We start from the raw sequence: 26,313 nt of genomic DNA, 5'->3' as shown, positions 1-26,313 counted from the left end.
AGTTGCAACCAATCCAAGTCCAGAATATTTTCATTGGTTTCGCTGTAGATGATTAAAAAGTATAGCGCGAAGAGAAGTGACAGAAAGATGAGGAGAAATTAGGTAAGACAGGTTGTTAAAAGATTGGCAAAGAACACGAAAAGGTTCATGAAGAGAGTAGTTAGTCAGACATCTACTAAGGTGAAAAGGAAAAAAGTTTCTGGTCCGACGTGAGGGAACACAAAAATATAGCGTATCTAGTAAATTAGTAGAAATGACTTCGCCGTTGACTAGTTTATGGAGAAAGAGAATGCCAAAAACGAGTCTACGGTTGTAAAGTGAAGGAAGATTAATAAGAAGAAGTCTGCTAGAATAAGAAGGTAGGCGAAGACTCGGGTCCCAATTAACACCGCGAAACGCAAACTTAAGGAATTGCTTCTGTACCGATTCAATACTACGCTGGTGAACATCATGTTGCGGATTCCATACTGGCGAGCAATATTCTAGAGTAGGGCGAACTAACGAAGTGTATAAAACCTTTGTTACATGGGGATTATCAAATTCTTTGGCCCAACGTTTAATGAAGCCAAGAAGGCTGCATGCTCTATTGACAATAGAAGAAATATGAACATTAAATGAAAGTTTTGGGTCAAACATCACGCCTAAGTCTTTGAACGATGGTACACAATCTAACAGAACAGACTTAACAGAGTAATGAGCTAGGAACGGAGACAAACGACTGGAAGTCATAAAAGAACACTTAGAGGCATTAAGGTGTAATTTATTAACGTGGCACCAATCACAGAACGCATCGAGATCTGATTGCAAGTACTGTTGGAAAGAAGGATCATTATAGGAATAACAAATCTTGACGTCATCCGCAAACATGAGCACGCGTGAATGAGCCAAGGCCAAAGGCAAATCATTTATAAACAGTGTAAATAACAGGGGGCCCAGATGACTGCCTTGGGGTACACCTGACGTAACTCGAACAGTTTTAGATATCGAGGAACGAAAAGACACCTTTTGGGTTCTACCAATAAGATACGACTTTAACCAAGCCAACAGTTTTGGGGAAAAACCCATTATGTTAAGTTTCGCGAGAAGCATAGAATGATCAACCGTATCGAAAGCCTTACTAAAGTCAGTATAAATAACATCAGTTTGACACTTTTTACGGAAGCCATGGTGTACAAGGGTAGTCAATTCTAAAAGGTTAGTAAGCGACGAACGACCTTTCATGAATCCATGCTGCCAAGGAGAAATAGTGGATCTGGATAGGTGTTGAAGGGAAGACGTAATAATTTTCTCAAACAGCTTTGGTATTGCCGAAAGTTTGGCAATGCCACGGTAGTTAGAAACATCCGATTTGCTACTCTTTTTAAAAAGCGGAATAATAAAAGACTCCTTCCAAATATCGGGAAAGATACAATTTAAATGTGGGATTGAAAAGGGATAGGGCGTGGGTTCCGAAACAGTAGTAGAATAAGTCGACTGAAAGAATTTAGCAAACAGATCTGCAATATCTGAATCATTATTAGCAGTCTGGTCATTAAGTCTGAAGGTGGAGGGTAGTATATTAGGGCGTCTTTTGGAATTAACAAAGTTATAAAATCTTTTGGGGTTCTTATAAAATTCAACCTTACAGCGAACGATATAATTATTGTAGCATTGAGTGTTTAAAAGACAAAATTGAGATTTGGCTATACAGTAATTTGCATAGTCAAGTCGCGAACCAGTTTTTTTAAATCTTTTAAAATATATCGATTTAATGTTACGGAGATTAGAGAGCCTACGTGTGAACCAGACTGGCGCGATGGAGACGGTAGAGACATTCACATAAGGAACGCATTTATCAATTAGAGAATTAAGAGCAGAGTAGAAAAACTTCACTGCACGATCTATATCGCAGCACTCAAATAGAAATGACCAATCAAAAGAGAAAATTAGGCTATTAAGAAGATTAAAATTTGTTTTACGAAAACATCTACGACGAGAATTTGCGATGTTATTAAATGAATTAGTAACGGAATTGTAAGAAATAGTAAGTTCAATGGTATGGTGATAGGGATCTTCAGGTTTCACTAGGGGCTGTGTTCGGGATACAGCACTAACAGTGGGATCAGAGACAAAAACAAGATCAAGGATTCTTTTAGAAGAGTTAAGGAAAGAATTCAACTGATATAGCTGACATTCAAGTAGGCTATCAAGAAAAACATGTTGAGATGAAGGAATTAAGAAAGATAGATTATCATCAACAAGCCAAGAAATATTAGGCAAGTTGAAATCACCTAAAACTATATGGAAATCGCGATCTTTAAGACGATTGAAAATAGTTTGCAAAGCATCAGCATGATGCATATAGGTCGTTATATCAGAAGCTGGAGGAATATATGAACAAGAAATATATAAGCTAAAGTTGGAACATGTAATTTCGACACAAATAAACTCAACACCTAAGGGCAGATCAATCGGCACAACACTTCAACACAGATTCGAGTTGACAGCAATAAGTACTCCACCGCCACGACGACCAACACGATCAAGCCTATAAGAAATAAAGTTATTAGAAAGAATTTCATTATCCAAAACAGAGGAGTTAAGCCAAGTTTCAGAGAAAGCTAATATGTCAGCCGAAAAGGTTTGGCTATCACAGAACAGGTTCGAGAGCTTGGTAAGAAGTCCTCTTACATTTTGATAATGAATGCAAAGACTAGACGTTATTAGTTTTTTGAAGCAGAAGATAAATTAGGAAGGTGGACAGGCAACGGACGGGAGCGCTTATTGGGCGCAAAATCGTGTACAACTAGGCCCTCCGGCGAGAAATTAGTGTCAACCATAGCTGAGAAATACTCATTAGGTACTGTAATTTTAAAAGAGGAGATTTCGCGAGGCCTAGAAAACTTAAACTTTTGAATTTGAACTTTAGCAGGGCATATATTACTAATGTAAGACGACTCAGAAGTATCAGGAGCAAGCCTAGAGATAAATAATTGTTTACGATGAGGCACTACAGTTAGTGGAGGCGGAGGAGCATTGGGATCCGCAAGTTATTAAGAGCTAGCATGATCCTGTGATTGATCAGAGTTCCCGTGAGGGATAGAATGAGGTACACCAGGGCTTGTAATGGGTACTTCAAGCTGAAAAGAAGAGCATAAAGAGGGACAAGAAGATGGTGTAGGCGAAAGTAAAATGGGAGACGATGTAATAGAGAGTGCTTTAGCTTTTGAATGGCATCGTTATCACAGAGACAGAATGAGAGAAAGAATATTGAGTAAAAGAGACCAAATTCGCTAGTCTCTTGACTTATTTTTACGAGTGTCTGCCAAATGGGCGGCAAGTCAGTTACGCCCACCATATCCGCACCCAACAGGCTGGCGCCTCCCTTAAACCAAAAAAAAAAAAAAGAATTTACTTACAAAGTACTTATTTGCCTATTTTAAAAGCCATTTCGTATAAATAGCAACAACAATCCAAAAGTGAAAGAGGGCCCGAAAAAGAACTGACATTGCCGTTGGCTTAAAGCAAAGGCAAAATGTAATAAAATTAGTCCTCAAATAAAAATGAATGCAGCTGTATAAACAAATACCTGATAAAGATTGTGAAAGAACTCTTTTTTGATATGCCAAACTAATTTCTTGTTGCCTAACCCAAAACAATTGCTGCAGACCCTAGACCCAAATCGCTACAAGACTCTCACTCTCTCTCTCCCTTTTAACTCGAAATTAGCATAAAATGTTTTCACATTGAGACAATCAAGGAAATTCTCTTCCCCCTACCCTCAAGTTGGACATTTTGTATGAAATTTTATTATTATGTTTTGCATAATTTGCTATTTGAAGTTCCTCTAGCCAAAACTGTGCTTTAAGGACTTTTGTGAAAACTGCCAACACATTCAATATTAAGATAGCACCCCAGAGACTGAAGGGATTGGCACTTTTTATTGTGCTCTCTATTAAAATGAATACACACACACAAACAGATTCAACTCGAATGCGACAATTAATTCTGGTGAATTATGACCACACAAAAGCTGAAAATGGCGCTAGTGTGATGACCAAAAAACACGAGCAGCTGTCAGTGCAGCAGCAGCGGAAACGAAAGGACAGGACATATCTAGGACCTACCATCTTTTGGTGGTTTGTGGCGAAACATTGTTCGGTTCTAATGCAGCGAAATAGTGAAATGGAGGGACAGCTCCCTGGCGTATCATTTGCAATATGACAGTTTCATGCAGAATAACAACACACATATATACACACACATTTACAGCCTCGCCGGCTAGTCATCATGTGATGGAAATCTAAGCCTCATATCCTAACTCTCCACTAACACCATTGCTGGGCCATATAGTCATATAATTTATGGCCAAACACTTCAACAATTCACAGGGCTCCCTCAAAACTATTGTTTCAATGTGTGTGGAAAAGTGCATACAACAAAATGCAAAAGTCGCGAGTTTCCTTAACTAGAAATGGTAAAATTAAAGGGCACCGACGAAACTATATTCTAACTATTTTCACAATACATATATTGTTTTTTTTATGATTCGTTTAAATAACAAAATAAGTTGCCATCAGGCCATTTTATAGTTATTCTAAACTTTTTATTGCTTTACCAAAAGGTTTAGGCCTAAAAAGTTGGTTAAAAGCATGACTCATTTTCTCGCCTGAAGTGTTGACTATCGTCCAAGAGATAAAGCGCCAAATGATCATGGTGGTTTTCCATTCTGGAACAATACCGATTTAAATTTCTGCAGAATGTCAATAATAAATGTAAGCTAGAAGATTGTCTACAAGGCTTAGCTCAGATCAGTTGTAGGTATATCACTGGGCTTGGTTTAAAGTTGAACTGGGTTATGCTAAAAATTAGGGACATATTAATGCATTAGTGAATAAATTATAAAAAGTTAAGAGTATAAGTAACCACACGATTTAATTTCCATCTGATGACTAAAATTAAAGCAAACTTCTTGAAGTCATTACAATAAATTATAAAGGTCTTGAGAATCAAGTTAGGCGTTTTAGTGTTGCTTATGATATTTACCTAAAACTATTTTCAAACGAAATTCAATATTACTTAAAGCAAAAGAACAGGACATCAGATTTTGGCAGTGACCAATAAATTTGTAAATTATTACCTGCTTATTTGATTAAAATTAGAAACTTATATCGTTCCTTTATTTTTGTAACACTAGAACTAAATGCACAGATATGTAGCTTAAATATATAACAAACAAAGCGGCATTCATTAAATCCGCCACCTCTCTATGGGCTATATATAATAAAGTCATTAAAACTGTATAGACCAGAAGAGAGTTATGAAAAATAAGAAAACTATATAAAGATGAAGATTCTTCCACCCCCAAAATTAATAAACTCTCTTTTGCAAGAGTATAAAAACAGAAGAGTACAATGAACTGTCGCAGAATACTTCGTCTATGTGTGTATATGTTTGTATGCGTAAATATATGCTTGGGTGTGTGTGTGTATGTGAGTGAAGTTGAGTAGATATTAGAAAAAGAAATGTCTGCGAATTGTCCTGGCTGAAAAAAGCACAAAAAGGCGGAAAAACGAAAAGGCGTTGATGTTGATGTTATTGTTTTTTTTCCTTACATATTTCGACCACAGATGTTATACAAACAAAAGGAGGGGGTAAAGGGATATGGAATAAGCAGGGACCGAAAATAATTATTATTTCCCAAAAAATTTTCCAAAAAATCATCTATGTAATAATTGTTACAAAAACCCTCAATCTTAATTCTTATTTTTGATTTTTAAAATAAAACTCAAGAATAACTTTTATTTTTGATTTTTATTTTTTCCCTCAACGTATAACTGTTATTTTTGAAAAAAGAAAAATAAAAATCATTTGTGATTTATATAAAAAAAAAATTATAAAAATCAAAAATAAAAATCATTCTCAAAAATAAAAATCATTGCTGGCTCAATTTGAATTATTAATAGGATTATTATTGTTTATGCCCAACCGGGCAACACAAGGGTTAAAGGAGGCGGAAGCTTTCACCTCGCGCCGCTCTCCCGACGATGGCCATCGCTCTCCCCACAAATGAACTCCCCACACTTCGCTCCAAGCGGGGCTTGGTGCCCTGCTCTAAAGTAAGCTAGTTTTAGTTGAATTATATACCTGAATATACATACAAGTGAAGTGAAATTTCCCCACACTTCGCTCCAAGCGGGGCTTTGTGCCCTGCTCTTAAGTAAGCTAGTTTTAGTTGAATTATATACCTGAATATACATACAAGTGAAGTGAAATTTCTCTGCGTGTCAACACTTTACTGGGAGAAAAGAGGAAAAAGGGAAAATTCATCTAGCTGCCCCAAACCAGAAGAAAGTTCGACCCCCCTACATAAACAATTGGTCCTTCGAGCCGGATACTAAGATCCTCTCGAACCATTAGCATCGGTGGAATTTCATCCATATTTCAAGCTAAGTAATTTTTTCCAAATTATAGGTATATGAGTACATGTACATGCCTCGAGCATCCGTACCCATACTAACATACATATAATTGTTGCCCTTGATCCAAGTAAAATTACTTTCGCGCAAATTTTTCCTCCTCAAAGGAGAGAAAATTTTGGTCCCCAAATTTTCATACATATATACAAATGTGTCCAGTACATAAGGCGCCATATTGGTTCGCCCACTTCAAGTTTTTTTTCCTCGCACTTTGGCATATATAGGCCAAGTATATAAGGCGCCATATTTTATTTGCCTATTTTTAATATATATTTTTTCGCAATTTCAAAAAAATATTAACACATATGTGTGTATGTATGCAGTGAATCAAACCTACGAAATTAAAAGTGATCTCCTACATATAAAATATATATATGCAAGCAGAGTGTGTGAATGTGACAAAAAATTACAAATTTATCAAGTGCTACATTAAATCCAAAAATAAAGGTTTTGTGCAAATACAGTCCGCTCCTGGGAAAAGTGTGCGCGCAGTGAAAGGTGGTTCCAACGAAGAGAAGAAAATTTTCAATACAACTAATAAAGATTTAAAAAAAAAAAACGAAAGTGAACCACCCTCTCACGTATAAAAGCCACACTTAGACATTTCTGGTGTCCCGCGACACCCTATAAAGTTGGGGGATATCGGTTAGACACAGCAAAAGAATGTATAAAAAAAAAAAATTAATTTATATAAAGAAATCCGATCCATTCACACCTCTGCATATCTCCATTCCATATTTTCATATTTAAAAAAAAAAAAAAAAAAAAAAATTTAAATACATATATATATACTCCAACATTTTACATATCCATACACATACATATATATACATATTTTTCCATACATAAAATTTTACATATATATATTCATATCCATATACATATACATATTTTTTTCCATACATAAAATTTTACATATTGATACTCATATACATATCCATACTGTAAGATTCCAATTATTTAAAGTCTGTTAAATACTCATGCATATATCGATTGTTAGTAATAAGTATCGATTGTTAGTAATAAGTATCGATTGTTAGAAATAAGTATCGATTGTTAGTAATAAGTATCGATTGTTAGCGATAAGTCCTCGATAGGTTGAGAGACGGCGTCTCTCTTCTCTTCCGGCGATGCAACGAACAAGTTGCATCTGCGCAAAACCCAAAGATTAAATCCGACCAATACAAACTAATCTTTATCATTTTTACTTAATAAATAGGTGTTTACAACTCAGAAGTGGGATGACCACCCGAAAGAATACATATTTCGGGACACGGCACGCCACACGTTCCACATCTAGGACGGCCGCCTCCACGCCCACCGCTGTTAGTGCACCCACTGCTGTGACTACCGCTGCAGTACCGAGAACCGCTGCGCCAACTGCTGATATACTCGCCCCTGCCGGGCCCGCCGCTGCTGGGCCAACTGCTGATATACTCGCCTCTGCCGGGCCCGCTGCTGCTGGGCCAACTGCCGCCATACGAGCCCCTGCCGGGCTAACTGATGCCACATTCGCCCCTGCCGGGCCAACTGCCGCCACACTCGCCCCTGCCGGGCCAACTGCTGATATACTCGCCCCTGCCGGGCCCGCCGCTGCTGGGCCAACTGCTGATATACTCGCCTCTGCCGGGCCCGCCGATGCTGGGCCAACTGCCGCCATACGAGCCCCTGCCGGGCTAACTGATGCCACATTCGCCCCTGCCGGGCCCGCCGCTGCTGGGCCAACTGCTGATATACTCGCCCCTGCCGGGCCCGCCGCTGCTGGGCCAACTGCTGATATACTCGCCTCTGCCGGGCCCGCCGCTGCTGGGCCAACTGCCGCCATACGAGCCCCTGCCGGGCTAACTGCTGATATACTCGCCCCTGCCGGGCCCGCCGCTGCTGGGCCAACTGCTGATATACTCGCCTCTGCCGGGCCCGCTGCTGCTGGGCCAACTGCCGCCATACGAGCCCCTGCCGGGCTAACTGATGCCACATTCGCCCCTGCCGGGCCAACTGCCGCCACACTCGCCCCTGCTGGGCCAACTGCTGATATACTCGCCCCTGCCGGGCCCGCCGCTGCTGGGCCAACTGCTGATATACTCGCCTCTGCCGGGCCCGCTGCTGCTGGGCCAACTGCCGCCACACTCGCTCCTGCTGTGCCAACTGCCGCCATACTCGCCCCTGCCGGCCCCGCTGCGGCTATATTCGCCCCTGCTGTAACCGCTGCCGCCGCACCCGCCCCTGCTGTACCCTCCGCTGCGGTGTCCTCCGCTTACAGGCCACCTCTGCAGACTGCCGCCTCTGCACCCGCTGCCACTGCTGTACCCGCTGCCACTGCTGTACCTGCCGCCGCTGTCACTTCTGCACCCGCTGCCACTGCTGTAACCACCGCCGCTGCACCCGCTGCCACTGCTGTACCCACCGCCGCTGCAGCCGCTGCCACTGCTGTACCCGCCGCCGCTGCCACTGCTGTACCCGCCGCCGCTGCTGTCGCATCCATTACGGTACCTGCCGCCGCTGCCACTGCTGCACCCGCTGCCACTGCTGTACCCACCGCCGCTTCACCCGCTGCCACTGCTGTACCCACCGCCGCTGCACCCGCTGCCACTGCTGTACCCACCGACGCTGCCACCGCTGTACCCGCCGCCGCTGCTGTCGCATCCATTACGGTACCTGCCGCCGCTGCCACTGCTGCACCCGCTGCCACTGCTGTACCCACCGCCGCTGCACCCGGTGCCACTGCTGTACCCACCGCCGCTGCACCCGCTGCCACTGCTGTACCCACCGCCGCTGCCACCGCTGTACCCGCCGCCGCTGCTGTCGCATCCATTACGGTACCTGCCGCCGCTGCCACTGCTGCACCCGCTGCCACTGCTGTACCCACCGCCGCTGCACCCGGTGCCACTGCTGTAACCACCGCCGCTGCACCCGCTGCCACTGCTGTACCCACCGCCGCTGCCACTGCTGTACCCACCGCCGCTGCCACTTCTGTACCCGCTGCCACCACCGCTGCCACTGCTGTACCCGCCGACTATATGTCTGCCATGCGGGCTGCGGCCTCTCTCGCCGCCCCCGCCACTGGTCCCGACGCGGACCCATGGGAAGAGATGCCCGCTTTAGTGCCCTCCGTATCGACTGCCGCGGCCGCCATCACATCGGCCACTTCCGCCTCCCCCAGCCTGGATGAGCAACTGGTGACGCTACAGAAACAACATGAGTTGCTACAGCTACAGCATCAAATCCGCAAACTGCAGCAGGGGATTGACGAATCCCAAGCACCGAGGCAGCAAGTCTGTGGCTCGATTTTCAGCGGATACCGCATACGATGTGAAGAAATGGCTGAACGATCTGGAAGACGCATTTGAAATTCTGCAGTTGAACGACCGCCTACGGTTGGTCGCATGCTGTCGTATGCTGGAAGGTACGGCGGCGGTGCTGCTGCGCACGGTATCGGTGCACAGCTACGAAGAATTGAAGGCAATCCTCTTGCGAGAATTTGGACGCTCGTGTAGCATCGAGGAAGTGTACCACGCTTTGCGTGGCCGGCACATCAAGGCAGGCGAGGGATGTTTAAGATTCGCAATCGAGATGCAGGAGATTGCCATGAAGGCTTCGATTCCGGAGAACGAGCTGGTCGACCTGATCATTGATGGACTGCGGGACAACTCTACTCGAGTCGGCATGCTGTACTCAGCTCGGACAATGGCTGAACTGAAGCCCCTACTGGAACGCTACGAGCGCCTCCGTATGCTGGCCGCTGCCTCCAGACAAAGCAATAGTGTGAAGGCGCAGCCAACAACAACTGCCGTGGCGCCTGGAAACAAATCGTCAGGCACCGTCACGAGTGAGACCAGATGTTTCAACTGCTCAGGATGGGGGCATTACAAGAGTCAATGCCCCAAACCAATGAGACCTCCGAATTCATGTTTCAAGTGTGGCATAGTGGGCCACAGCTACAAAAACTGCCCGTCTCGAATTGGGAATGCCACCAATATCACTGCCGCCGCCGCTGAGGAAGCGGGAGATCGACTAGACCATTTACAACTGGTGAGTGTTGCTTTTGTTTGTGATGAAGTGCAAGATAGGAAATTTATAGATATGTTTTCCCTCCTGGATTCGGGCAGTCCAAAGAGTTTTATCCGTCAATCTGAAGTCCCTTCCAACTGCCGTCTTAGCCCCCGTACATTGAACTGCCGTGGTTTAGGAAATAGCTAACTTCTGTCCTTAGGCCAAGTCCAGTGTAGTGTTCGCCTCCGCAACACACAGACAATACATACGTTTGAAGTCCTGACGAACCAAGCAACCGAACTGCCGATGATTATAGGTAGAGATCTTCTGTATAAAATTAATATTAGACTCTGTAAACTGAAGGAACGAGAATATGAAAAAGAATCGTTGATACTCATGAATAAACCGACTGAATGTATAAATCCAAAACTTACTGCTGTTCTGAAGTCCTTTGACATATTTATGGAAAAGAGAGTGATACTGCCGTGTGATAGGAAGGAGATTGTACCTGCCGAATTGTTGTCTGATTCTCCCCTTCCGAAAACTTCTGCTGTACCTTCGGAAACATTGAACGATGCACTTATGGCGATAAATTCCATTGAGCTCCCTGCTGTCAGTGAATTAGACTTTGATATCTATAGCTCTAGCCCGCGTTACGGGAAGAGCAAACCGCAGCCCTTAAGTCTATTATTTCCACTTCGTATGTACAAGTTGATCCAGATTTAATCAAGTCCATGAACTATGAGATGAAAATAGAATTGACTAGCCAAACTCCGATTTTCTGCCGCCCCCGCCGTCTGTCGCACCACGAACGCATCGAGGTGCGTGAGATTTGTGACGATCTCTTGAAAGCTGGCATTATTCGCCACAGTAGTTCCCCTTACGCTGCCGCGATTGTCCCTGTACGCAAAAAGGACAACACCCTAAGAAAGTGTGTAGATTACCGCCCGTTGAACAAAATTACAGTTCGAGATCATTTTCCGATTCCTCTGTTAGATGATTGCATTGAACATCTGGGTGGCAAATCATTCTTCACTATCTTGGACTTGAAGAACGGTTTCCACCATGTGAAAATGCACCCAGACTCAATCAAATATACTGCCTTTGTAACCCCTGATGGCCAGTTTGAATATGTACGCATGCCCTTCGGACTTTGTAATGGCCCTTCCGTGTTCGCTAGATTCGTTTATTTTGTCCTTAAGGAATTTATAAACCGAGGTCAACTGGTGATATATATGGACGACATTCTAGTCGCGTCGCATGACTTTGAAACCCACCTTGAGATTCTGAAGGAAATATTGTATGTGTTAAGAGTGAACGGGCTATGCCTGAAGCTGACGAAATGCCGTTTTGGGCCGTATAGGGAACTAGAGTACTTGGGCTACTTAGCCAATTCCGCCGGTATCACGCCTAAACCAGCTCATATTCAGGCGATACGGGATTTGCCCATTCCAAGGGATAGCAAGGAATTAGAGCGTTGCCTAGGCCTATTCTCATACTTCCGCCGATTTGTATCAGGTTTCGCTAAGATTGCGTGTCCGCTGTCCCGATTGTTAAGAAAAGATACCCCTTATGTCTTCTCCGATGAATGCCTTGAAGCCTTCCGAACACTGAAGTTGAAATTGATCGAATCCCCCGTGATATCTATTTACAACCCGAAGTCTGAAACAGAGTTACACTGCGATGCTAGTTCAATTGGTTTCGGAGCTGTGCTCCTCCAGAAACAAACAGACGGTAAATTACACCCAGTGTCCTACTTCTCTAAGATGGCCTCCGCCGCTGAATCGAAACTGCACAGTTATGAGCTAGAGACGTTAGCTATAGTGTATTCCTTAAAACGTTTTGAGACGTACCTTAAGTTCATCCCGTTCAAAATCGTGACCGATTGTAATTCCCTTGCGCTGACACTGAGAAATGGTGGACATTCCGCCAAGATTGCTCGCTGGGCCCTGCTGTTGGAAAACTATAACTACACGATTGTATACCGCTCGGGGGTTGGTATGCCCCATGCTGATGCTCTAAGTAGAATAGAAACTGCCGCATACGTTGACGATATAAACCTTGACTTCCAACTGCAGTTAACCCAGAACCGGGACCCTGAGATTGTCAAACTCCGAGATGAGTTAGAGAAATATGAGATAGCGGATTTCGAACTGCGAGATGGAGTAGTGTACCGCCTGTCCTCGACGAGTGTACCCCAACTTTATGTCCCTTCCGAAATGATAAATCATGTCATACGAGTAGTGCACGAGAAGCTTGGCCATATGGCCACGGAGAAATGTTGTGCACAGATCAAGAAGCATTACTGGTTCCCGTGTATGAAGTCTTATGTTAACAATTACATTAAAAATTGCCTCAAGTGTATCTACTACTCCGCGTCCGCTTCGGACCACCGTGTCACGCTACATAGCATTCCGAAAGTGCCCCTTCCGTTTGATACCGTCCACATTGACCATTTGGGCCCCCTTCCGTCCATACGTTCTAAGAAAAAGTATCTTCTGGTTGTCATTGACGCTTTCACCAAATTTGTGAAGCTGTACCCTGCCGCCACGACTAATTCACGTGAAGTATGCCAGACATTAGAATCTCAGTATTTCGCAAATTACAGTAGACCCCGCCGAATCATCAGTGATCGAGGTACCTGCTTTACTTCCTCCGAGTTTGAAGAATTTCTGAAGGCCAATAATATAATTCATGTGCTGAATGCCACTGCCTCACCCCGGGCCAACGGCCAAGTCGAGCGGGTTAACCGTGTGTTGGGCCCCATGTTGGGTAAACTGACGGAACCTGTGGACCACGCAGATTGGGTCCAACAACTGCCGAACATAGAGTTTGCATTGAATAACTCCGTCCACTCCACAACCAAATTTGCCGCTTCCGTACTTCTATTCGGTGTTGAACAACGAGGTGTGGTAGTAGATGAACTAACCGAACGGTTGGGTGAGAGAACGGAGGAGGTCGATGCCTCAGAGGTAGACGTCCGGAGATTAGCCTTCCGTAACATTGTTAAGTCCCAAGAATATAATTCGGAATATTATTCGAAGCATCACCTCCATGCCGTTAGTTTTGAGGAGGGGGATTTCGTAGTTATTAAGAATATGGATACTTCGGCAGGCACGAACAAAAAGCTTATCAGGCGGTATCGTGGTCCGTATGTGGTTCATAAAAAACTTCCGAATGACCGATATGTTATCCGGGATGTAGAGGGCTCCCAAATCACCCAACTACCATTTGATGGTGTCCTAGAAGCCTCCAAATTAAAGCTATGGGTTGCCCCTGATCAAGATTGCACTTCTGATAGCCAAACAAAGGCGACACCAGCCACTTAAGATTCCTATTTACCCCCTCCGTTGTTACCAATTGGAATCGAGGTCGATTCCTCGTCCGGACGGCCGAGTTGTAAGATTCCAATTATTTAAAGTCTGTTAAATACTCATGCATATATCGATTGTTAGTAATAAGTATCGATTGTTAGTAATAAGTATCGATTGTTAGAAATAAGTATCGATTATTAGTAATAAGTATCGATTGTTAGCGATAAGTCCTCGATAGGTTGAGAAACGGCGTCTCTCTTCTCTTCCGGCGATGCAACGAGCAAGTTGCATCTGCCCAAAACCCAAAGATTAAATCCGACCAATACAAACTAATCTTTATCATTTTTACTTAATAAATAGGTGTTTACAATACATATATTCCACAAAAATTTCTAATTTTTTCGCACTCAAATATATTTTTTCCATCACCGCGAACAAAATCCCGCTACCCCTTGCAGCCTATATACATACATACATACGTGCATACATAAGTACCGCTTAACTGCAGTATACCAGCACAGCTGCAAGCTCATGTGCCAAAGACCGGCACAAAGCAAACGACCAAAAGTAGCTGTGCTGTATACCCTAGGTTGGCAGGCACTTTGTGGGGTATATATGTTGAAGGGTCACGTTGAGGAAAAATCGAATAATATTTAATTATTAAAAATATGTGTTCCGCGCTTTTGTTTATTCTGATTCCAAAGCGTTTCAAGTCGTATCTTTTGTTCTATTTCAATTTCAAAGTATTCCCACGCGTTCCAAGTCGTATCTTTGGAGTTAGATTCCAATTCCAAAGTGTTTCCACGCGTTCCAAGTCGTATATTTTGAGTTAGATTCCAATTCCAAAGTGTTTCCACGCGTTTTCAAGTCATATCTTTGGTTCTATTTCAATTCCAAAGTGTTTCAACCCGTTCCTAGTCGCATCTTTGGAGTTATATTGCAATTCAAAAGTATTCCCACGCGTTCCAAGGCGTATCTTTGGAGTTAGATTCCAATTCCAAAGTGTTTCCACGCGTTTCAAGTCGTATCTTTGGTTCTATTTCAATTCCAAAGTGCTTCCACGCGTTTCAAGTCGTATCTTTGGTTCTATTTCAATTCCAATGTATTTACAGCGGTTCAAGTCGTATCTTTGGAGTTAGATTCCAATTCCAAAGTGTTTCCACTCGTTTCAAGTCGTATCTTTGGTTCTTTTTCAATTCCAAAGTGTTTCCACCCGTTCCAAGTCGCATATTTGTAGTTATATTTGAATTCCAAGGTGTTCCAAGCCGCTCCTATGGTTTTTTTTGGCAGTGTTCCAAGTCATTCCAAACGTACCAGCTCGTTTTCTGGATTATCAATTTATTTCAAGGCGTTTCAAAGCCGTTCTTTAAAGGGTAGTCTTTAAATAGGTAGTGATCCAGTTTTTCCCAAACGTTCCAGTTGGTCTTTTTGGCTAATTTTCAAGCCGTGCCAAACCAGCTCACCACTTTATAACCGCCACTCGCTGGGGTTATGAGCACGAGCCCGTCAAAGGACGGGAAAGCAGCTTAGAACACTGCAGCCCCGAGCAAATCCTCAATTGCTGCTCCAGGTCAGCGCCAGAGGAGTACCAGCCCTACTACTCCTCCTTCTTGAGCATTTCAGACCCTCTCTAGTCCATTAACTCTCACGTCCGCACCATCGAGCACGACTTTTCAGCAAGCCACGTCAGAGCCACGACGAGCAAGCCAAAAAGAGGTCAAATCATTGGTACCACTTCCACAGATTTTGGTAACCGCCCCAAGAGTCACTCGGTCCGAAACCAAAAGGGTTTTAGCTGTTTCCACCATGGCTTTGAAGAAGTTTGTTTCCATTTGCGATAAACTAATTCAGTTTGAAGTCGACACCCACGTCACTTCACTGTCCGAGGTCAGCGTATTTACGCTTCAAGTCCGTCGTGATCGAGTTCAAGCGTTGTGGGAGAAGGTCGAGCAGGAATATGAGAAATGCGAGGCACTCACAGATGGTAAAGACGATAACTCTGAAGATTTAGCCATCCAAGCTAAATATGACAAATGCTATCAAGTTTACGAGCGATGCACGGCTCGATTAAACGAGCTTATCCATGAAGGGTCTGCTCCTTCTCCTCCGAACCGTCATGCGCCTACCTCTGCACCAGCAGAACGAGGCTGTCGATTGCCACCCATTGACACAGAAGTCTTTACGCGAGATAACTTAAAATGGCCGACGTTCCGTGACTTGTTAACAGCCATCTACATAAGCGATTCGCGAATTTCCCCCGTTGAAAAGCTGTACCATCTCCTAGCGAAAACGAGGGGTGAAGCCAACCTCATTGTAGCAAAATTCCCGCTTACAAATGATGGTTTTGAAACGGCATGGAATGCACTCAAACAGCGTTTCGAAAATAAGCGACTTATCGTGAACAGCCAATTCCGAGCACTTCTTGACCTGCCTCAAATTTCCCATGAGTCCGGAAAAGCATTACAGGATCATCAGAATGCTCTGCAGGCATCCATTCGCGCTTTTGAGCACTGTGGCCACTGTAACCACTTGGGGAGGCATGTTCGTATTTTTCTGTTCCATCAAATTGCCAAAGAATACCCTTTCATTATGGGAACAATCTCTGGGAGACAAGACTGCCATTCCAGAGTGGCAAATGATGGACGATTTCCTCACTGAGAGGTTCCGTACGCTCGAAGCAGTGGAAAATACAACTGCAATGGCTATTTCGGTTCCCACACCGAAACCTCCACGAAATCCGCTTCCAGCCACCCAAAGGCTAATACATTTGAAGCCAAGGTGACCACCAAACCAAAATCCTGTGATCTCTGTATGAAGGAGAATCACCCGGTGCGTCGATGTCCCCGCTTCCTTCAGATGACGGTGCCAGAGAGGGTGGCATACATAAAGAAAAAGTCCCTTTGTCTGAACTGTTTCGCAAGAGAACATCAAGTAAAAGATTGTCCGAGTCAGCACAATTGCTTCGCGTGCAAGGGGCGTCACAATACGCTCTTGCACAAGGACGCCCGACCGGAGAATAATCCAACGCCGGTCCCAGCTCAGCCCAGTTCGCACAATATCGTCCGGACTTACTTTACCTCTGAGGCAAGGTCCTCACGAGATAAGTTGCTAGGTACAGCCATTGTGGACTTTTGGCACAAGGGCACTACTTATGCTTCACGGGCGCTATTAGATCCGGCTTCGGAAGCCAATTTCATATCCGAAAGAATGTTCCGACTCATGAAGTTACCATTCCAAACTGTCAGGGCCGAAGTGACAGGCATTAACGGACTACTCCGCGTCCGCTTCGGACCACCGTGTCACGCTACATAGCATTCCGAAAGTGCCCCTTCCGTTTGATACCGTCCACATTGACCATTTGGGCCCCCTTCCGTCCATACGTTCTAAGAAAAAGTATCTTCTGGTTGTCATTGACGCTTTCACCAAATTTGTGAAGCTGTACCCTGCCGCCACGACTAATTCACGTGAAGTATGCCAGACATTAGAATCTCAGTATTTCGCAAATTACAGTAGACCCCGCCGAATCATCAGTGATCGAGGTACCTGCTTTACTTCCTCCGAGTTTGAAGAATTTCTGAAGGCCAATAATATAATTCATGTGCTGAATGCCACTGCCTCACCCCGGGCCAACGGCCAAGTCGAGCGGGTTAACCGTGTGTTGGGCCCCATGTTGGGTAAACTGACGGAACCTGTGGACCACGCAGATTGGGTCCAACAACTGCCGAACATAGAGTTTGCATTGAATAACTCCGTCCACTCCACAACCAAATTTGCCGCTTCCGTACTTCTATTCGGTGTTGAACAACGAGGTGTGGTAGTAGATGAACTAACCGAACGGTTGGGTGAGAGAACGGAGGAGGTCGATGCCTCAGAGGTAGACGTCCGGAGATTAGCCTTCCGTAACATTGTTAAGTCCCAAGAATATAATTCGGAATATTATTCGAAGCATCACCTCCATGCCGTTAGTTTTGAGGAGGGGGATTTCGTAGTTATTAAGAATATGGATACTTCGGCAGGCACGAACAAAAAGCTTATCAGGCGGTATCGTGGTCCGTATGTGGTTCATAAAAAACTTCCGAATGACCGATATGTTATCCGGGATGTAGAGGGCTCCCAAATCACCCAACTACCATATGATGGTGTCCTAGAAGCCTCCAAATTAAAGCTATGGGTTGCCCCTGATCAAGATTGCACTTCTGATAGCCAAACAAAGGCGACACCAGCCACTTAAGATTCCTATTTACCCCCCTCCGTTGTTACCAATTGGAATCGAGGTCGATTCCTCGTCCGGACGGCCGAGTTGTAAGATTCCAATTATTTAAAGTCTGTTAAATACTCATGCATATATCGATTGTTAGTAATAAGTATCGATTGTTAGTAATAAGTATCGATTGTTAGAAATAAGTATCGATTATTAGTAATAAGTATCGATTGTTAGCGATAAGTCCTCGATAGGTTGAGAAACGGCGTCTCTCTTCTCTTCCGGCGATGCAACGAGCAAGTTGCATCTGCCCAAAACCCAAAGATTAAATCCGACCAATACAAACTAATCTTTATCATTTTTACTTAATAAATAGGTGTTTACAATACATATATTCCACAAAAATTTCTAATTTTTTCGCACTCAAATATATTTTTTCCATCACCGCGAACAAAATCCCGCTACCCCTTGCAGCCTATATACATACATACATACGTGCATACATAAGTACCGCTTAACTGCAGTATACCAGCACAGCTGCAAGCTCATGTGCCAAAGACCGGCACAAAGCAAACGACCAAAAGTAGCTGTGCTGTATACCCTAGGTTGGCAGGCACTTTGTGGGGTATATATGTTGAAGGGTCACGTTGAGGAAAAATCGAATAATATTTAATTATTAAAAATATGTGTTCCGCGCTTTTGTTTATTCTGATTCCAAAGCGTTTCAAGTCGTATCTTTTGTTCTATTTCAATTCCAAAGTATTCCCACGCGTTCCAAGTCGTATCTTTGGAGTTAGATTCCAATTCCAAAGTATTCCCACGCGTTCCAAGTCGTATATTTTGAGTTAGATTCCAATTCCAAAGTGTTTCCACGCGTTTTCAAGTCATATCTTTGGTTCTATTTCAATTCCAAAGTGTTTCAACCCGTTCCTAGTCGCATCTTTGGAGTTATATTGCAATTCAAAAGTATTCCCACGCGTTCCAAGGCGTATCTTTGGAGTTAGATTCCAATTCCAAAGTGTTTCCACGCGTTTCAAGTCGTATCTTTGGTTCTATTTCAATTCCAAAGTGCTTCCACGCGTTTCAAGTCGTATCTTTGGTTCTATTTCAATTCCAATGTATTTACAGCGGTTCAAGTCGTATCTTTGGAGTTAGATTCCAATTCCAAAGTGTTTCCACTCGTTTCAAGTCGTATCTTTGGTTCTTTTTCAATTCCAAAGTGTTTCCACCCGTTCCAAGTCGCATATTTGTAGTTATATTTGAATTCCAAGGTGTTCCAAGCCGCTCCTATGGTTTTTTTTGGCAGTGTTCCAAGTCATTCCAAACGTACCAGCTCGTTTTCTGGATTATCAATTTATTTCAAGGCGTTTCAAAGCCGTTCTTTAAAGGGTAGTCTTTAAATAGGTAGTGATCCAGTTTTTCCCAAACGTTCCAGTTGGTCTTTTTGGCTAATTTTCAAGCCGTGCCAAACCAGCTCACCACTTTATAACCGCCACTCGCTGGGGTTATGAGCACGAGCCCGTCAAAGGACGGGAAAGCAGCTTAGAACACTGCAGCCCCGAGCAAATCCTCAATTGCTGCTCCAGGTCAGCGCCAGAGGAGTACCAGCCCTACTACTCCTCCTTCTTGAGCATTTCAGACCCTCTCTAGTCCATTAACTCTCACGTCCGCACCATCGAGCACGACTTTTCAGCAAGCCACGTCAGAGCCACGACGAGCAAGCCAAAAAGAGGTCAAATCATTGGTACCACTTCCACAGATTTTGGTAACCGCCCCAAGAGTCACTCGGTCCGAAACCAAAAGGGTTTTAGCTGTTTCCACCATGGCTTTGAAGAAGTTTGTTTCCATTTGCGATAAACTAATTCAGTTTGAAGTCGACACCCACGTCACTTCACTGTCCGAGGTCAGCGTATTTACGCTTCAAGTCCGTCGTGATCGAGTTCAAGCGTTGTGGGAGAAGGTCGAGCAGGAATATGAGAAATGCGAGGCACTCACAGATGGTAAAGACGATAACTCTGAAGATTTAGCCATCCAAGCTAAATATGACAAATGCTATCAAGTTTACGAGCGATGCACGGCTCGATTAAACGAGCTTATCCATGAAGGGTCTGCTCCTTCTCCTCCGAACCGTCATGCGCCTACCTCTGCACCAGCAGAACGAGGCTGTCGATTGCCACCCATTGACACAGAAGTCTTTACGGGAGATTACTTAAAATGGCCCACGTTCCGTGACTTGTTTACAGCCATCTACATAAGCGATTCGCGAATTTCCCCCGTTGAAAAGCTGTACCATCTCCTAGCGAAAACGAGGGGTGAAGCCAACTTCATTGTAGCAAAATTCCCGCTTACAAATGATGGTTTTGAAACGGCATGGAATGCACTCAAACAGCGTTTCGAAAATAAGCGACTTATCGTGAACAGCCAATTCCGAGCACTTCTTGACCTGCCTCAAATTTCCCATGAGTCCGGAAAAGCATTACAGGATCATCAGAATGCTCTGCAGGCATCCATTCGCGCTTTTGAGCACTGTGGCCACTGTAACCACTTGGGGAGGCATGTTCGTATTTTTCTGTTCCATCAAATTGCCAAAGAATACCCTTTCATTATGGGAACAATCTCTGGGAGACAAGACTGCCATTCCAGAGTGGCAAATGATGGACGATTTCCTCACTGAGAGGTTCCGTACGCTCGAAGCAGTGGAAAATACAACTGCAATGGCTATTTCGGTTCCCACACCGAAACCTCCACGAAATCCGCTTCCAGCCACCCAAAGGCTAATACATTTGAAGCCAAGGTGACCACCAAACCAAAATCCTGTGATCTCTGTATGAAGGAGAATCACCCCGTGCGTCGATGTCCCCGCTTCCTTCAGATGACGGTGCCAGAGAGGGTGGCATACATAAAGAAAAAGTCCCTTTGTCTGAACTGTTTCGCAAGAGAACATCAAGTAAAAGATTGTCCGAGTCAGCACAATTGCTTCGCGTGCAAGGGGCGTCACAATACGCTCTTGCACAAGGACGCCCGACCGGAGAATAATCCAACGCCGGTCCCAGCTCAGCCCAGTTCGCACAATATCGTCCGGACTTACTTTACCTCTGAGGCAAGGTCCTCACGAGATAAGTTGCTAGGTACAGCCATTGTGGACTTTTGGCACAAGGGCACTACTTATGCTTCACGGGCGCTATTAGATCCGGCTTCGGAAGCCAATTTCATATCCGAAAGAATGTTCCGACTCATGAAGTTACCATTCCAAACTGTCAGGGCCGAAGTGACAGGCATTAACGGAAAGGTCAATAGAACCTTGAAGGTCTGTCACATATGCAATCGGTCATCGCATGGACCTCCAGTCCAGATAGAGATAGAAGCTTTTGTCTTGTCCCAAGTTGCTGATGATTTGCCGTCATGTACGATAGCCCAAGCCACACTGGAAGGAACGCCCAATATTCCTCTAGCCGACCCCTCCTTCAGATTAAAGGCAAAGATCGATCTACTTCTTGGCATTGAGCGGTGACTCTTTCCGGCATCCAGACCGAAGTGTGCGGATCTTTAATGGCTCAAGAGACGAGATTCGGTTGGGTCATTTCAGGCCCGTTGCAAGGGGTCCCCGTTAGTTCATGTGCCGCGTTCACCACGGGGGTCGCTGTTAGGAGAGAGGAGGGACTTGAAACTCTTCTCACAAGGTTTTGGGAGGTGGAGGATCTACCTGGCAAACCGGTAGAAGATTCTGACTCTGTTTGCGACGTCAATTTCCAGAAGACCACAAGAAGAGATGTTTCGGGAAGATATACGGTCTCACTTCCGTTTCGAGATCCAACCAACATCAACCTTGGTCATTCCAGACCAGGGGCATTGGCTCAGTTCCTAAAAAACGAAAGCCGGCTCCTTAAAAATATTCCGGCAAAAACTGAGTATGACGCCGTCATCCAAGAATATTTGGACTTGGGCCACATGCGTCAGGTTCCATTTGACGGCACTAATAACAATTTTTATTTGCCACACCATGCGGTTTTCAAGCCCGACAGCACCACAACAAAGGTACTGGTAGTCTTTAACGCTTCTAGCAAGTCCACCAACGGAGTAAGTCTCAACGACATACTTTACCCTGGTCCGGTACTTCAGTCCGATCTCACTACTCAGATTCTCAAGTGGCGTTTTTTCCGAGTAGTTTTCAATGCCGACATCACAAAAATGTACCGCCAAATTATGGTCGATCCAATCCATACGCCATTTCAAAGGATCCTGTTCCGAAATAAAGAGGGGCAACTTGGTGATTACGAGATGAATACCGTCACGTTTGGCATTAACTGTGCTCCGTTCTTAGCCATCCGAGTACTTCAGCAACTCGCAAGTGATGTACAATCCAAATTTCCTTTGGCTAGCGATATTATCAAGTCCTATATGTATGTCGATGATGTCCTGGCAGGGGCTCATAATGAAGCAACGGCAATCGCAATGGTCAATGAACTTCAAGACGCTCTTGGTTCAGCTGGCTTTCCTTTGCGCAAGTGGACATCGAATGTGAAGAGCGTGCTCAGTTGCATTCCAAAAAGTCATTTACTGTATGCTGATTTTCTCGATATCGAAGAGGCTAGCACAGCGAAAACACTGGGAATCCGATGGAAAGCGACTACGGATGAGTTTTATTTTGTCATCTCACCCCAAGATGTCAAGTCAGCTTATACTAAGTGAGAAGTCCTCGGGCAGATCGCCAAGTTATTCGATCCCGCTGGCTGGCTGGCTGGCTCCCTTTGTGATTCAAGCCAAGGTGTTTATGCAAGAGCTTTGGCTACAAGAGCTAGGGTGGGATGATCAATTGCCCAGTGAACTCCATCACAGGTGGCAGGATTTTACAAAGAGCTACTCCTCCCTTAACCAGATCTGAATTCCACGATGGGTTCTTCATGACCCAAATTCCGACATCCAATTCCATTATTTTTGCGATGCGTCACAGCGGGCTTATGGTGCCGCAATTTACGTGCGCGTTAGCAATGACCAAGGCATATCATGCTGCCTTCTTGCAGCGAAATCTAGAGTAGCTCCGGTTAAAACGGTTTCATTGTCCCGCCTTGAATTATGCGGAGCCACACTTTTAGCTGAACTGGCAGCTGCAGTTCTTCCGCAACTTCCAGTTGATAATGCTGAGGCTTTTTATTGGTCAGATTCCACCGTCGCAAATCGGGTAGCAAAAATTGTGACGGCAACAAATGACGCCCCAAGGAATCACGTTCGTTCAGAGGACAATCCAGCAGATCTCCCTAGCCGCGGCCTGAGTGCGCAGGAACTTGTACACAAGTCCTGGCGGCGAGCGACACCACTCCCACTAGACACTACCTTGGAGAATCGGGTAGTGAAGGTCCACGTCGCGATCGCTAAGCCAGCCAACGAGATACTATCTCGTTTTTCCAATCTGGCACGTGCCTTACGAGTGATAGCATATGTGATCCGTTTCGGCAGAAGGTGTCGTAAACTTCCAAACGATTACTCCGGGAGGTGACCTCTAGCGAGATCAATCAAGTACTCCAGGCGTTGATCCGAGTCACTCAGCATGATTACTTTCCGACGGAACATCGGTGTCTACAGCAGAAGAAATCTCTGCCCACGTCTAGCACCATTCTCAATTTGAATCCTTTCATTGACTCATCAGGTGTGATCCGAACATGTGGGCGCGTGCAACAAGCAGCGGCCCTTAGTTACGATGAGCGTAACCCCATTCTGTTGCCAGTAGTAAGTCCATTGTCCCGGCTGTTGGTGCTTTTCACGCATCAGATCTCTCTCCATGGGGCAGCCAACTGGTAGTCCGTCTCATCCGACAGAGATACTGGATTCCAAGACTGCGGAATCTAGCAAAATTGGTGGTCAATTCATGCAAAGTCTGTGTGATTTACAAAAGAAGGCTGCAATCACAGCTAATGGGCCCCCTTCCGGCCCAGCGAACTACTTTCGCACGTCCTTTCACGACCACCGGGATAGATTTCGCAGGTCCTTTCGACATCAAGAGTTTCACCGGCCGCGCTTGCCGCATATCAAAGGGATATGTGTGTGTCTTTGTTTGCTTTTCCACCAAAGCCATTCACCTTGAAGCAACGTTGGATTTGAGTACCGAAGCATTTCTGGCAGCATTCGCTCGCTTTGTATCGAGGCGAGGGTGTCCCCAGCCAGTTCTACCCAGCAGAAAATATTATCCCACTACAGCCATCAGAATCTGTCCTGGCATTTCATCCCTCCCGGGGCACCACACATGGGAGGGTTGTGGGAGGCTGGAGTTAAGAGTTTTAAAACTCTGTTCTACAAGTCCATTGCTATCCGTGACGGAACCTGAAATCAAGGATCAGGTACCGTCTATCATTAACCGGTGGCAGCGTCTGAAGGCCGTGAGTCAGCATTTCTGCACCCGATGGAAAGACGAGTATCTGAAGGAGCTACATAAGCGCAATAAGTGGCGATTCCCTTCTAAAAATCTTGAAGTGGGCGATCTGGTGGTACTCAAAGACGACAATCTTCCATTTAATGAATGGCGTCTCGGGCGAATCCACCAAACACACCCTGGCAGTGACGGCAATGTCTTACCGCTCGCGGTATTGTGAAGCGTCCCGTTGCAAAGTTGATCTTTCTACCTCCAGAAGAAAGAATTCAAACCCATTACGTAAAACTACAGTAGCGTCCAGCACTTGGTCCTTCCTCCCAATTAAGAAGGGCCGAGCTGCCAGTAGTAATATGTGTATTCTATCGTCTTACATTAATCCGCTTTCTTCATTATTTGTCCCGGCAGCTTCCTGATATTCGTCAACCTAGATCCCGTTTCCATGGCTCCGAGACCGCGTTCAGTACAGGCATCGAAAGAGGAGCGCAGATGTTCGCGAGGAACTGAGTCCTTCCGTTGCCGAGTCTGTCGCGGAATCCATCCTCTGAAGCGATGCCGTCGCTTCCTGCGGCTGAACGTGGAGAAGAGGATGAGGGCAGTGCTTGCGAATAAGTACTGCGCCAATTGCCTGGCCCACCAACATTCCGGAGGAAGCTGCTTAAGCGGTGATAAGTGCCGAATATGTGAGGAGGATCACCACACGCTGCTCCACTTCCATGAACAGCCACGTCGACGCACTCCCAGCTCCGTCGTACGCCGAGTCACCCCCGAGTCCTCCAGACGAAGGGTCGCACCAACGCCAGCCTCCGATCCAAAACTGACCTTGACCACACTGCTGCAGCACCGCAATCCGCATCTGATGCCCACGGCGATGGTGCGTCTTGAGACGGGGGGAAAAACCTTCGACGTGAAGGCCCTGGTGGACCCTTGTTCTGCGGTATCGTCGATGGCGACGTCACTGGCCACGGCCTTTAAGTTGACAGCCGTCAATATAGGGGCAGAGAAAGCGGTGGCAGCAGTGATCCGGTCCCCAATCAGTGAAGGATGGCGATTGGAGGCGATCCTGAAGGTGGTCGATGGCTTGTGCTGCCGCACTCCAAGCGCTCCGGTGGACCCGCAGATCGCCAAAAAGTTCGAGTGCATCGTAATGGCGGAGGATACGTTCTACCGACCGTCGTCAGTGTCTTTGGTCCTGGGCGCGGATGTGATCACGGAGGTCATGTTGGAGGGGAGTCTACCCGGGGTTGGCGGGCGGCCAATTGCGATGCGCACAGTCTTTGGCTGGACCCTGTCCGGAGCGTGCCGTTAGACTGCCTGGGTTTGCACTCCTGCAAGGGGGGAGCATGTTTATGCCCAACCGGGCAACACAAGGGTTAAAGGAGGCGGAAGCTTTCACCTCGCGCCGCTCTCCCGATGATGACCATCGCTCTCCCCACAAAAGAACTCCCACACTTCGCTCCAAGCGGGGCTTGGTGCCCTGCTCTTAAGTAAGCTAGTTTTAGTTGAATTATATAGCTGAATATACATACAAGTGAAGTGAAATTACTCTGCGTGTCAACACTTTACTGGGAGAAAAGAGGAAAAAGGGAAAATTCATCTAGCTGCCCCAAACCAGAAGAAAGTTCGACCCCCCTACATAAACAATTATCAAACGATTAAAGTTGGAATTCGAAATTTAAAAATTTTTTCAGATTGGATGTGTATTTTTGAAAAAAAAAACTATTAATAATTCAAATTGAGTCAGCAATGATTTTTATTTTTGAGAAAAAAAAAATAAAAATCATTAAATGATTTTTATAATTTTTTTTTTTTTATATATAAATTACAAATGATTTTTATTTTTCTTTTTTCAAAAATAACAGTTATGGGTTGAGGGAAAAAATAAAAATCCAAAAATAAAAGTTATTTTCGAGTTTTATTTTAAAAATCAAAAATAAGAGTTATTTTTAAGTTAAATGGAAAAAGTTTCAAAATAATTATTAATATTGA

General features: G+C 45.0%; 1 protein-coding gene across 1 annotated transcript; it reads left to right on the top strand.

The window, feature by feature from the left end:
* The first annotated feature begins 6,380 nt into the window (after nucleotides 1-6,380).
* On the top strand, nucleotides 6,381-25,633 carry LOC124460925. Its single transcript, XM_047012518.1, has 2 exons — nucleotides 6,381-6,432; nucleotides 24,733-25,633. The coding sequence occupies exon 2, from the start codon at nucleotides 24,767-24,769 to the stop codon at nucleotides 25,631-25,633; it is 867 nt and encodes a 288-aa protein (XP_046868474.1). The 5' UTR covers nucleotides 6,381-6,432; nucleotides 24,733-24,766.
* The last annotated feature ends 680 nt before the right edge of the window (nucleotides 25,634-26,313 follow it).

This window comes from Drosophila willistoni, unplaced genomic scaffold (genome assembly GCF_018902025.1).
Source record: "Drosophila willistoni isolate 14030-0811.24 unplaced genomic scaffold, UCI_dwil_1.1 Seg164, whole genome shotgun sequence".
In the NCBI taxonomy this organism is placed as follows: domain Eukaryota; kingdom Metazoa; phylum Arthropoda; class Insecta; order Diptera; family Drosophilidae; genus Drosophila; species Drosophila willistoni.
This window is presented reverse-complemented; position numbering and strand designations above follow the sequence as displayed.

Coding starts and splice junctions, on each gene's coding strand:
- LOC124460925 (XM_047012518.1), top strand. CDS start 24,767: ATGGCTCCGAGACCGCGTTCAGTACAGGCATCGAAAGAGGAGCGCAGA.